At 42.6% G+C, this 13,454-nt stretch overlaps 1 protein-coding gene across 3 annotated transcripts; it reads right to left on the bottom strand.

Moving 5' to 3' along the window:
* Positions 1–349: 349 nt before the first annotated feature.
* Positions 350–12,918, bottom strand: larp4aa (La ribonucleoprotein 4Aa). 3 transcript variants are annotated; one of them, XM_023427507.2, is made up of 17 exons: positions 12,354–12,918; positions 9,868–9,985; positions 9,297–9,455; positions 8,720–8,804; positions 8,477–8,613; positions 8,285–8,388; positions 8,088–8,198; positions 7,933–7,986; positions 7,624–7,833; positions 7,026–7,129; positions 6,444–6,485; positions 4,289–4,528; positions 4,104–4,158; positions 3,838–3,996; positions 3,568–3,707; positions 3,256–3,460; positions 350–2,926 (listed from the first exon to the last, which is right to left on the bottom strand). In XM_023427507.2, exons 1-17 carry the CDS (start codon positions 12,468–12,470, stop codon positions 2,534–2,536), a joined length of 2,433 nt encoding a protein of 810 aa, XP_023283275.1. In that variant the 5' UTR covers positions 12,471–12,918; the 3' UTR covers positions 350–2,533. The 3 variants fall into 3 exon arrangements, with proteins under 3 accessions (XP_023283275.1, XP_087035786.1, XP_023283277.1); XM_087179660.1 differs by lacking the exon at positions 12,354–12,918 and adding an exon at positions 10,674–10,709; XM_023427509.2 differs by lacking the exon at positions 6,444–6,485.
* Between the last annotated feature and the right edge of the window lie 536 nt (positions 12,919–13,454).

Below are 13,454 nucleotides of genomic sequence, written 5' to 3'. Positions count from 1 at the left end.
CAGATCCTCGGGAGCCTTCAACCAGCCAATGTAGGGGTTAGTGATAAACAGGCTTAAAACTCACAGAACTGTAAGAAACCCAACTAAACCAAAATGGCACTGTCAAATTTGAGACCCAAAACTACATTTTTGCTTTATTTAATCTATTACTGACTTTATAACTTTTTCATTTTTGTAGGTCTGTTTGCACTATATGTCTACTTGAAACACACATCACACATGGATGCAGACTAAAGGCAGAAATTACATTCAAAACAAGACAGTCGGAATCCAACCTGACACTGCAACCCAGATGTGTGTCGTCTGAGCACAAAACACAAGATAGCAGAAAGAAATGTGACGCTGGAAAGCCAAATCAAAATAATTTATTTTTGGTGACATTTCATACAGTTCTAGGATTGTGTCTCAAACACTTGGCTGATCCATTACTATATTTCCTTTTGCCACCCCAACCCAAATTAACAGAAAATAACCCAAACATAGGGGGGGGGTGCAATTCCCATAGGTATTAGCAAGCCTGTCAACATCAACCATATGCTTCTAAAATGATTTCACCTTACTGATGAGTAAGATTCTTTTTAAAAACAAGTTAGTGCATTTATTTAATTAAACTAAATCACTAGCTGCTCATACTCATTAATGAAAAAGAATTAACAGCCCCAGTGATTGGTTACTCGTTTACTGCATTACTAAACCCAAAGTCAATGCATCAAGTATTTTCTCTCAGCTGACATCTCGAACAGTATATAAATGTCATATGCGTGATTTTATTTTGACAATGCGATTTCACACAACTTTGGGGAAACCAGCCTACCAAGATTGGGAGAAAAGCGTTGCGCATCAGAATTAAAATAAATAACTTTAAAAAGCAATACATACAGTGAGTCAAACTTCAAATTCTAAGTCAACCTGTTTGTTTTTCCAAAATTAAAAAAGGAAAGAAAGAAAAAAACAAAGAAACAAAAAAACAACAAAAAACAAAAACGGCAAACTCACCCTAAAAGCACAAAACAATCTGGTGGATACCTGCTGTCAAAAGCCTCCCTCTGTAAATTCAGAACTAGAACAATTACATTCTCCCACACACATTTCTAGTGAAGGGTTATTACAATATAGCATAGGCAACTACACTGCTACAGCTTCTTCAAAATCCAGTTTCACTGGGCCAAAAGTTTCCCCAAGACTACATTATTTAGCAGACCTCGTCAATAAAAATCAAAACTTTATTCTAGCACACTATGATCGTAGGCAGCTGGCACATAGCACGTGAAAAATGTTCCAATTCTCTTTATACCCACGACTCGGCTGCCAAATATTATGTAGCTATCATCCTTAACTAACAGCACTCCTCAGTCTATTTTTTTGACACTATGCCATTGTTAAGAACAATTCACAGATATAAGCTTAACCTGGATATCCTGTGATGATGTAGAAAAGCCAAACCTCACCTAAACCATCAGGCGCACTGAACAGTCATATCTTACCATTAACCTATTTGTTTTTTTTCTCATGAAATACATCACCCTAATACCCAAACAAACATGTAAACAGAGAACCTGACTGATTATCAACATGACAATAATCTGAATCCATTGGAGTGGGTACACCCAAAACTTTTCAGATAGATAGCAAAGATAAAACTTAACATGAAAAACTTTGGACCAGGCTAGCAGATTCACCTTGGCTAACAGGCCAGTGAGCACCCCAAAGTGGATTTCGGCTTCAAACAAAACCACACATCTGACTGCGGCATACAACGGTTTCTGATATCTGACTGTTACAGTTGTAGCCAATCATGAACCAGGATCAAAATACCACCATAGAACACATTTCATTAATATACATTAGAAGACCACACTGTCCAGTTTCAGGACAATGATTCTTAATCTCTGATGTAAAAATCAAAAATCATCCATTTCATTACATCAGTGCAACAGCACACTGTAGCACTTCAATCATTTTGTTTAACAATCAATGCATACACAGACATCAGTCAACCCTTCAGTCATACTTGCAACCCTAAGCACACGAAAAGAAAAAAACAACAAAAAACTGATGTCTCATTGCGTGTTAGTGATATCTTTGTATATGTACATGACAAATATGCATGTTCTTTTCTTCTTAGTGCATATTGTTCTTGCAGACCAACATCTATTCTTTAAAATCAAAAAAAAAAAAAAAAAAAAAGGTAGAGGGCCATTTACGCGGCCCAGCATCCCACCTCTCCCTAGCAGAGCATAAATGAGATGGCCTCCAGGTAAATCGCACTTAAATTCTGTTAAGCATAATGCTGGAGGCCAAAACAAGATTTTTGTCTCCTTTTCAAATCACTCGTCAAAGTTCTTCAGGTGTCATTTTGCCCATTAGTCCTGGATGTCCCGGTCTTATTGTCGTTTTAAAAGCTTTTCATTGGACAAGTTCCAGGGGGGAAGGTGGCTACCATAATGTTGTTGCTTTTATGTAATTCATTTTTATATAATTATATATATCCATGTATATATTCATACATCTTTTTTCTATTCATATCAAGTTTTTACTTTGGCGATACTGGTGGGATATTCTGCTCTTTGCCAGTGTGCCTGTAGCCTCCCTGGGGGGAGCTGCGTCGGGCCGGAGGCGGGCGCCTCTGGTCCCGGAACTTGAGGCCCCCGCTGCCTCTGGGGCCATTGCTGCGGTAGTAGCCTTGAGAGTCACGTTCACGTGGTGGCCGGCTCTCCTTGCATTCCCACCCCCCCTCCCTGTCGTGGCCTTTCTCATGCTTGTCTCCAGGACCGCTGCTGGAGCCTGGCTCCTCGGCCTTGTTCACGCGCAGCTCACGCAACGGCTGGCCCGATGCGGTGCCGGAGGAAGCTGGAGCAGGGGCCGCAGGAGGAGGGTCCTTGGGTGGTCGCTGGCACACCTCTGCGTAGCTGAGTTTACGTGGCTCCTGAACAGAGGCAGAAAAAAGAGCAGTTTTAAAAGACGTAGCGCACAATCCCATTTATACATTCATTTTCGCGATTCCTCTTGTGAAACCCTCAGATCTCATAATCTTAACGCTCATTGGGATGGGAGTGACTGTTCTGGACGTGTGGTGGGAAAGGTCAGAGAGGGGAAAAAAAAGACAGAATCGGAAGGAGAGTGACAGATAGAGAGGAGAGAGAGAACCACAGCCAGTCAGTGCACTACCTCACTTCCCTCTATGCGCAAAAGAGCTCATCATCGGGGCAACTATGCTTAAAAGTCCGCCATCATTGCAAAGAACCAGATTCTCACCTGTGCAGGGGTGGGGATAGTGGCTGCAGCAGGGGCCGGCGTGCTTGGTGTCACTGGCGTGGAGGCAGCAGTGGGCTGAGGCCTGGAGCTAGGCAAAGGCTGTGTGGAAGGGGAGGCGTTGACAGTAGTCTGAACAGGTGGACGTGGAGTCGCTTTAGGAGCTGGGACCTCTGCCCGTTCAACCCTCTTCTCCTGACGAGGGATGCTGTCAGAACAACAGTTTCAGACATACAAGTTAATATTCTAAGTTTAACACAGTGATCTGAGTCCTAAATATCCTGAATTAAATTGTAACTACTGAGAAAGTCGTACCCAGGGGCCGAGGGTCCAAGTGGTTGTGTAGCAGATTTTGCTGCTGCCGGGGCAGGACTTGAGACAACCACAGCCTCCTCTGTAACTGAGGCTTGGCCTGAACTTTGACTCACAGTGGCTTCTTTATTGGCTTGTTCTGTCTATAAAAAAAAAAAACAAAAACAAACAAGAAGGCATGTACGTTACATCTCCTCTGAAGTCATCCTCTCAACAATCCTTTCAGTGCAATATATCCGAGAGATTTAGAAACTATTAGTCTCGGTTTCTTACCTTGTCCCTGTACAAACCGCGTACAACATCTGACATTCGGTTTTCTAGCACTGGCTCTCCCTGTGTACTGACCACGCAGCCAGGAAGAGGTGGGAAGTTGGTGGCAGCCAGGTCAAACTTGGGTGGAGAAACCTTGACCTCTGCTAGCGGCACAGGCCTCTGATCAAGGAAATTGGAAATGGGACCAACAAACAGAAAAATCACAAGATGGTTCAAGTTTTAAACACAACAACAAGGTTTTCTGACAACATGAAATCGCCACTTACCGTAATCCGTTCGTCGTCTCGCCTCCTCCGTGTTCCTCTGTAGGTTGTGCCCCGTCTGAAATGCAATCAAATTATCCATCAACAGCGACCCCATTTCAGTCAAGTGTCACTGATCCAATCACAGCCCATGAGCAGCCGCCATTACAGTCACGCACAAATCAGACAGCAGCTAAAAACAGGTTTACCTTCCGCGTCCAGACATGCCACTGTCATCGCTTGGGTCCAAAGAGGAGGAAGAGGAGGAGAGATGTGAAAACGCCATGCTGAGGTCAGAGACGGTCTGGACTGGGTTAGTGGTGGCGGCGGCGGCGGCAACAGGAGCAGGAGCCTGATGGCTGCGCAGTCCAGTCAGACTCTCCAAGGCGACAGGAGTTATGGACGCTGGGGTCACCTCGCTCGTCCTCACCTGGGGCTTCACATGGTTTCTGTTGCAGTGGACAACAGGTAACAATGAGCAAGGCCAATATTTTGAAAAAATAAACCTAAGTCATAGAAGCAACCAGTGTTTCCTGTACGGCCTTTTGCTTGTGGGGATGATACATTTTTAATAAACTTCAGGAAGTGCGACACTGACCATACTGGTGGTTTTCACACATAAGCCCATTCACTGAAAATGCATATACTTTCCATAACTACCTGACATTTTTTAATCTTCAATATTGAAATTGTTTCATTGGTATTCATTCAAATTTAAGATACTTCTGAAGGGTGTAGTCTACCCTCATTGATATAAGTGTAGACAAAATAATAGAAAGGCCTATAATTCAGCACCACAACAAGCTGCGGCCTGTAAATTGATCATAAAGTTGAATCAACATCTCTGAAACAATTTCAACACAAACTGAAATGAATAACCTTCATGAAGGAAGGATTTTATCTCAGGACTGTTGGATTATATCAACATTTATTTTGGCTTGGTGCGCTGAACAAACTGAGCATGTTTTAGGTTAGGTTACTGTCAGGTGGTAATGCATTTACAAGCATAAATTACATTATGTTTTAGGTAACCTTCCCAAACCTTTTCAATAATACATGTGTGAACACTCTTAATATCTTAATGCTATAGAAACTGTTCAGCAGCCACTACAGTTCTGCAAATCCAGTTTAATGGGTTATAACATGTTAAATCACTGTATGGTCCTGGAAGTGGAGCTTGTGTTTGCATAGGGAAAACTGCACTGTAATCACTGTGGTTATGGGAACTAGAACAGACTGTAATAAGCCCCCTGTAAGTCCCTCAACAATTTTTAGCTAATGGAGGATGAAACAGCTAAATGAGTTTAAAGGAAACACTGGTGGCACCAATTGAAAACTTGACAGTTTGCAGGAGCAATGAGACAGCATGCGGTGTCCTCGGGGTAAATGTATAGACATGCAGGGGTTTTCAACTACATCTGTGCTCATGATTGGTTGAAGCAGTGAAGACTATTATGTCAGACTGTACTATATGTTTGATAATCTGCAACCAATCATAAACTCATTGAATAGTCACTGTAAGAGTTAGACTAATATTCTCAATGAACCACAAATAAAACTTTGAGGCAGATTCTGTTTGTCAAAAACCTGTGATTGACATGGATTGATCTACTCATGAGTCTTTGACCCTCAGATCTCATAATCTGAACGCTCATTGGGAGGGGAGTGAAGCACCTGACTTTGGGGAGGAAGAAGAAAGAGAGAGAGAGAGAGAAAGAGAGAGAGAGAAATGATAGAAAGAGGAAAAGATAAAGAGGAGAAAGACGGAATCAAAGCCAGTTACCCCACTCCCTGGTTTCCCTCTATGCGCATCATGATCTCATCACTGGGTCTGACTTGGGAATAGTACTGTGCGATAACTCTTTGTGAAGCTGCTTTTTCACAAGATTTAAAGTGTACCCATTAAAGCTTGAGAGCCGACATAGACCCAGCTTCAAACTGTCAGCAGCTCTTTGTTATGGCATATGGTAATACAATCACCAACAAGGAAAGCAGCAGTAAAACAAGGAATAAAACAATGAACAAATCAAGTGGATGGTTAGTTGTCATGGAGAGAAACTGTTACATGTAATAATGGAAATTCAAAGAGTATATTTTTAAGCCAAGGTGATGATAACTGGAGAAAGCCAATTGCTAAGCTGCTGCCATTTAGTAGGCAAGCCTACATTTATCAAATGACATGACAAATCCAGGATGTCCATTACCTGGCAACAAGCATTTATCACACTGATGAAAAGGATTATGGCTATTAAAGTCTGACTGGCAGAAGGCATGGGCCCTGTTATGGATTTAGTCATTTGCTGCTGCAGTATGGTAAGAGATGAGGGTAGCGATGAAGCTTATTGTACAGTATAACAGTGGTACCTGAAGGCATTTATTACATTCTTTCTTGAATAGAGGGGGACACTGTGGGGACAGTAAGAAGACAGGGAGTGAAGAACAGTTCCCTGGTTGGGTTACATTTTTAGACAAAACTTTATCGCAGATGATCTAATGTTCAATGTTTAACTTCATGCAAACAATGAGACAAGTGGTAAAACATTTGAATAAGAATATGTTTAGCACACTTAAAAAAGAAAAAGAAACTCTCAAATTAACAAATGTCATCTGTATGCCTCCGCTTACCAGGCAAGTTGCAGTTTACATCCACATCTGTCCAGACTCATAATATATGTAGTAAAGATTTTCAATAAAAGGTTTCAAGCATATGTTGTCATAATTAGCATATGGAATCTTAGGCTATCGCCAAAAATGTGATTTGTGAGGTCAGTGACCTATGACCATTAAACTCTAATCAGTTCATCCTTGAGTCAAAGTGAACGTTTGTGCCAATTTTGAAGAAATTCCCTCAAGGCGTTAGTGAGATATCGCGTTCGTGAGAATGGATGGACAACCCGAAAACGCCACGGTTGTCGCCGGCACAGAGGAATAAAAAGAAGTCCTTACCGATTTCTGTTGAATTGGCGGGTGATGTTAAGAGAGCTGGAGCCGGTTTTGTAGTGTCCAGCAGAACCAAATCCATTCACAAAGCTGCTGTTGGGGAACGGAGCCTGCACAAGGAAAAAAGGCAGAATTAACAAAACCTATTTCATGCAGTTATTTACTCAGAGCCTCCCACAAAGATGTGAAAATAATTTTGAAGTATTATTTCCTCTGTAAGTTTGCTCTGGATGCTTAACTGCTTTGGAAAAATACAGAATATTGAGACCAACTTCTTATGCAAAATATTGTGTGTTAATGTCTACAGACGAAGGACTCATTTGAATTCACTCAACGGACTTCCCTACAGACACCACAACAAACAAGGCGGTGATGACTAATAAACAATACTGCAGGTGTTTTGGTTTTTTTTTGTGAGATGAGACACCAACTACTGCTGGCGCACAACATGTGGTTTTTTAGGTCAATTTCTTGCATCAGATTTATGTATTGAATTCTGACTATGCACAGAGACAAAATCAACTGCAACTGCAGGAACACGACGGGTGGATTTCAGAGCAGGTTTGTGTAGCTGCGTAACCGTGTTGAGTACAGTGTGTCTCACCAGAGGAGTTTCAAAATATGGTGTGGGCGATGGCGTCCAGGTGGGGGGTACGATGCCGTAGACTGGGTACTGCTGCTGGGGGTAGACGTGCTGCATGTAGAGCGGGGAGCTGTACTGGGACTGGCTCTGGGACTGCTGAGCGTACAGGGTGCTGTCCATGCTACGGTAGCCATTCTTTGCAAAGAATGTGTTGATGGCCTTTATCCTGGCCTATCAGTGGCAAAGAAGAAAGACAACGTTTAAAATGAGGAAAATGACATGACAAACAGGTGTTTCCAAACGGACAATAGGAGTTTTAATTTGACTCACCATGATGGGTTTTCCCTGAAATGTTTTGACTTCCTCTCTCAAATACTTGTACGCCTGGGGGAGCGTAAGAGAGAATCATAAGGCGATTCGCGGTGCAACATTTCAAGAGAAAACTCCTGACAATGTGACAGAAAATGAAATTTGAGCGGCAGTACCTGTTGAGCATCCGTGTCTGATTGGAATGTGATGTACCAGTTGTTGTTGTGTGCAAACTCAACACTTATCACCTTTGGACAGTTGTCATTTTTGAACAGTGACTCCACTTCCTGTGAATTAGACAAACAAAAGTCTCACACTTTACCTAAACAACGATTTGATGATTCCAAACGCATTCGGTTTTCACCGTCTTTACCTCAACAGGTGTGGTTTCGGGGACCTCCCTCAGGATGATAATGCAGCGCTTGTGATTAGGACGCACTTTCTCCCCTTTCTCGTCCACTTGTACCATAGGAGAGGCTGAGGGAAATTCATGGTGTTAAAATCTGGATGCAGCACAGATGTATGCAACTCGTTTAACATGCACCATTCTGAACTTTTCACTTACATCTCAACACATCCAGGATGAGGTCCATGTCAGTGGTGAGGACCTTGATGCCCTCCATGCTAGCTATAGTCCAAATGGGGACAAACTGGTCACTGTCCATCTGGGACATCAGGTACAAATCCTTCGAGAGGTTTTCTCTAAACACACACAAATACATGGAGATTAGCCTTCTCTTGACTTGGAAAATAAAAAGTCCACTCAAATTCCAGTGATTCAAGGTACTTTGAGTGCTTTGCCTAATACCTTGAGAAATAAAATTCCAGCTCTTTCTTCAGAGAGTCTCGTAGATTCTCAGAGGAAATCGGCTGTTCTTCAGCTTTGGAATCCCCTGGGAACCAAAAACAAGTTGAAGTGAAAGACGTAAGGCTTTACCAGACAGGGAAGACCTGATGAAAGATGCAGTTGAGTTGCATTGTGGGTAGTGTAGGAGCCAGTGTTTCTGGAGTTTGACCTTTTGAGGGAATGGTCTTTTGTGAGGTCACAACTCGTCTGAGCGGGTCAAACAAGGGTAAATGTGTGTTGATTACACCAAGGTCAGACACAGGGTTTGTTTGCGTGGTACATGAAAGTGAAGTTGAGCCATGTGGCATAGAGAGCCAGCAGTCTGCAGGTTTTCATTCATTTCAACTAAAGACCTCCTGCCGAGGTGATCAGTCAGTAGGAAAAACCAAGACTGTTTAAGGTATTACAGTAAACCTTAAAGTTGTGCTCAAACTTTAGATTATTAAAAAATGAATCAATGTATTGAAAACCAAATAATCCTGAGTTGCAGCCACAGCTGGTGTGTGGAGACGACTGCATGTGATGTGACGTGACTGACCTGAGGTCCCTGTAGTGGACTCGGCGGGGGAAAAGCCCAACTCTGGAGGGTCCATTCCATTTACTGCTATCTCAGCTGTTGCTGTGGAGCTGCTGTCATCCAGGGCTGTGAATCCCACAGTGTACTGCTTGCACCCAGCAGACGAAGGCTCAGAATAACCTGCGCACAAGGTAAAGAGTTTCATTCAGAACCAACGGACCGCCCAATTTCTGGACCTGCTTCACCTCGCCTGTTTTCAAAGTCCATCCATACATTTCCATAGTGCTGTGGTTGTAAATTAATCAAGTTTAGATGTTTGTAGATGTTGTCAAGGAAAGCATAAAAACTAAAAAAAAAAATTAAATAAAAAAATCAAGATCTTAAGGCAAAATTTCATTATAGCATGAGAATAACTGTTACAGCAGGTGTCAAATGGGAAAAAAGTTAGTATTTATATCAATAGACATGGATATGATAATGTCCACTTTTCCAAAAGACATAGTTTTTTCGCACTTCAAAGCTGTAAATTGTAATAAAATAAGTTAGGACTTTTTAATGGATATTGAATTCGGCTGATAGAAGTGTATCTCACCCTCACTCATGTCTGAGGGGGGCCAATGAGGGCTGTTGGTAACAGCCTCGCTGGGGGCCACAGGCATCTCCTGCCACACCTTGGCATTTGGGTTCAAACCGGCGCCCTTAGAGGTGACCTTCAGGGTAAAAACAGCAGGATCAGGAGAGCACAACTCATATCAGCAAGATCAGAATTATGTTTGCATTTTCGCTCAAACATTTCAAACATACACAGGGACAAGGAAAATTGCAGATAATATTGTGCATGTAAAGCTGTCAGTTATCTACATCAGACTGCTGCAGTTTGACAGTTTATTTATATCTGAATAGCCCTGAATGTGATTAATATGCTGCATCTACAGTTTAGACCTACACTACGCTGCGTATCATGTATTTAATTTTCACACTGATTTACCTCAGATTTGCTATATCCTCTCTGCTTGGCATTTTACTCAATCCCAGACTGTTGTCAGAAGTTTTTGAAAAAAGTCTGAGCTGTTAAGTAGGAAGTACCAAGCATCTTCAATTTCTTAAAATTAACAAAATAGCTATTATGTGAGATTCAATGGCTATAGGAGAACTATGGCTATCAAGGTGAAAACCTGAGGGCAACTTAATAACCTCATGTAATTACAGCAATTGACTTGGAAAATCAATAAACAATAAGACATTAAGTCACTTAATGGCAAGTATATTAATCTCACAATAAAACTAAAACAATAACCAGTTAATATTTAAATTGTTACACTTATGTGAACAGCATCAAATGCAAATCATCTCCCTCAAGTACTGAGAGTTTGTCTAGAACTCAAGATCAAATTTTACCTTTTGTTTTAAAGTAAACATTACATCTGTTCTGCATGTGCGATGGCACGTCTGCTTTAACAAAGCCAGCAACATACATGAAAAAAAAAAAAAAAATCAGACGGTTTAACAAGGAAACTGTGGTCCCCTACAAAGTGCCATGGGTTACTGAGAGCACAACGGTTATAGCCAACCATCACCACACGTTCTGACTTGACCAATTACTTTAACCTTATATTGTGGGGGCGCTGAATGAAATCACCTGGCGTACTGTTGTAGTGGATGGCGGGAACACCTGCATACCACTGGGCTTCCATGGCAAATAATTGGAAAACAGAGAAGTACAATGAAAAGTGCCTACATAGGGCCCCATGATCCCCTGTTAACAAAAGAGGCTATTACCCTGTTAGCTTCAAGGAGGAGAATGATTATTAAGGCTTTGTCTAACCAAAATGTCTGTAGTAATAAAACATGGATACAACTGAGTAAAACAACCAACTAACATAATGCTGAGAGTATTTTATGTTACTTTCAACAACATTTTACATTTTTGTTGTGCATTATTCAACGATTTGCTTGGTCTCTATATCAGAGGAGCTGTGGACTGGCAGGAGAAATCCTGACCCTGCAAAGATCTGTGGCCAAGAATAGATCACGTACAGTACATATTAAAGAGGCACATAGAAACTGATGGGAACTAACTGTGGATTGTGTTTTTATACTAAAAGGGATGCTTTAATTTTGAAACGTCAGTAACTATCAAATGTACCAGCTCCTTCTTTTGACATTGTCACTCTCCACCTGCTAATAGATCCACTCCCTTTTTTTTGCAAAAGCACCGGGCCTGACAAGAACAGCTGCCAGTCACAATACGCCTGAAGTCACCTCTCTTCACCAGCTAGACAAGAAAGGATGTGTCCAATGGTTAGGCCTCCGTATCATTCAAATGAGCACGAACATTTATGCGCCGTGCAACTTGACACATGGTTACAATGCATGCTTCTGTGTTACAGGCCGTAGCAAGCCAAGTAATGTCAGCTGACTGCGCTGCGCAGCACAGGCCAGGTATTTGCAACGCATGTCACTGCGCTAGCTAGGTTAGCTAGCAGCGCGATTAGCTAACCGATAACAGGCTGAATGAACGTTCATCCTTCGGCCAATAACTGAAGCATCGATCACGTACAGATTTGAAAAAAAACAACAACTCATCCCATACTTGCACTGGCACTGACGTCCCTCTACAGCTGTATCATAACTTAACTAATAAGCTAATGATTACTCAGCAAACTACTTAATGAGCTTGCTGGTTACAGTAGCTAAGCTAACGTTAGCCATGTATCTGAAGGAGCTGCAGTGGAGATCCGGCTGATGGCGAGCGACTCAAATAATCTGCCTGCAAGTTAGTAGTTGTGCAAGTGCTGCCGTATGTCCTGTGTTTTTGTTTGATAATCAACATCACCTCACGATTAACCGCTATCAGAAAGTGATTACGCAAATAGTCACAAAGTCGAACCCGTGCCGAGACTTACTATCTTTAATCATGCCTTGTTTGGGTTAAATTTAGCTGCTGCTTAATAAATATCGCTGCTCACGTTTGGGGGCGGGGGGGGCGGGGGGCGTTCTGTGCTAACAGGTTTCCACTGAGCGGCAGTCGCTTAGCCAGTTAGCGTTAGCTCGGTAGCTAAAGAAGGCCTCACTCACCATGCCGCCTGACCCTCCCTCGCTCCCCAGCGGAGCCTCGTCCTTCCCACCGGTCTTCGGTCCCGGATCAGCCTCCTCCTGCAGCAGCGGCGGCTCCCCGCTCTGGTCTGAACTCATCAGCCGCTCCTGACTCACTTCCACCCCGTCGCGTTCTCCCGGCCCCCGCCTGCCACCACCACCTCCTCTTTCGGAAACACCGGCTGTATTCAGCAGTCAGTCTGGTCTTCTCCAGTCGGACTGGATCGGCCAGCAGCGCACTCAAACTAGCTACTAGCTAGCTAACCGGCTAGCAGGTACGCTACAGAAGGAGGCTAGCGACCTAGCGTGCTATGAATCAACGAAGCGGGCTAACGGTAGCTAGCTCAATGAATCAAACCTGCACGCCGAGACACTAATGATACAAGCGATGCCAAACCATGACTCTTCTTACACTACAGTCCCCGCTGGCGTTTCACCGAATATTACACCACACACCGGGTTCGTGAGGCGCATTCCTAACCGGGCGACCGGAGCGGACACTGGGGACACGCACCTCTCCTCAGCGCAGGCACACAGTCCGCCGACGTCCCGGCTGCCACCGCGAGTTCTCGGTGACCTCTGCAGAAACCATTTCCTTTTCCTTTTCCTTTTCCGGACCCGCACTGTAGTTTTCCGCAGGATTTTAGTTGTGGATTGTAGTTGTACTGCAGCCTTTAACCCAAATTTTACGTGCTGTGGATAACCGTAGTCTGTTTTAGCGATGAGTAACTTTGAGTACATACTTTTGTTTAATGCTGAATAATACATAGAGGATTTTGAGACAGCCAATTAAATGCACAATTACGTTAAGAATTTTTTTTATTGAAGATTACATCCAAACTTAGTCTGTGCATCCAAAAAACCTTTGTTTAATTTCTAAATAAAAAACAAACAAACCATGTTTGTGCAATATACCTGTAAGAAACAAACAGATCAAAATATCAAAAACATCCTCCTTCTTGTTATACCTAAAAATCCTTCAAGAAAAATGTCAATAACTATAAATAGGCTACTCCATCTGTTTTGTTGTGTTATGCATTTAGGGAATTAATATATACAGAACAGAAAGTTTTAGCCACTAAA

Source organism: Seriola lalandi, unplaced genomic scaffold (assembly GCF_002814215.2).
Source record: "Seriola lalandi dorsalis isolate HSWRI2012SDOR001 ecotype SW California unplaced genomic scaffold, Sedor1 jcf7180002054861, whole genome shotgun sequence".
NCBI lineage: Eukaryota > Metazoa > Chordata > Actinopteri > Carangiformes > Carangidae > Seriola > Seriola lalandi.
This window is presented reverse-complemented; position numbering and strand designations above follow the sequence as displayed.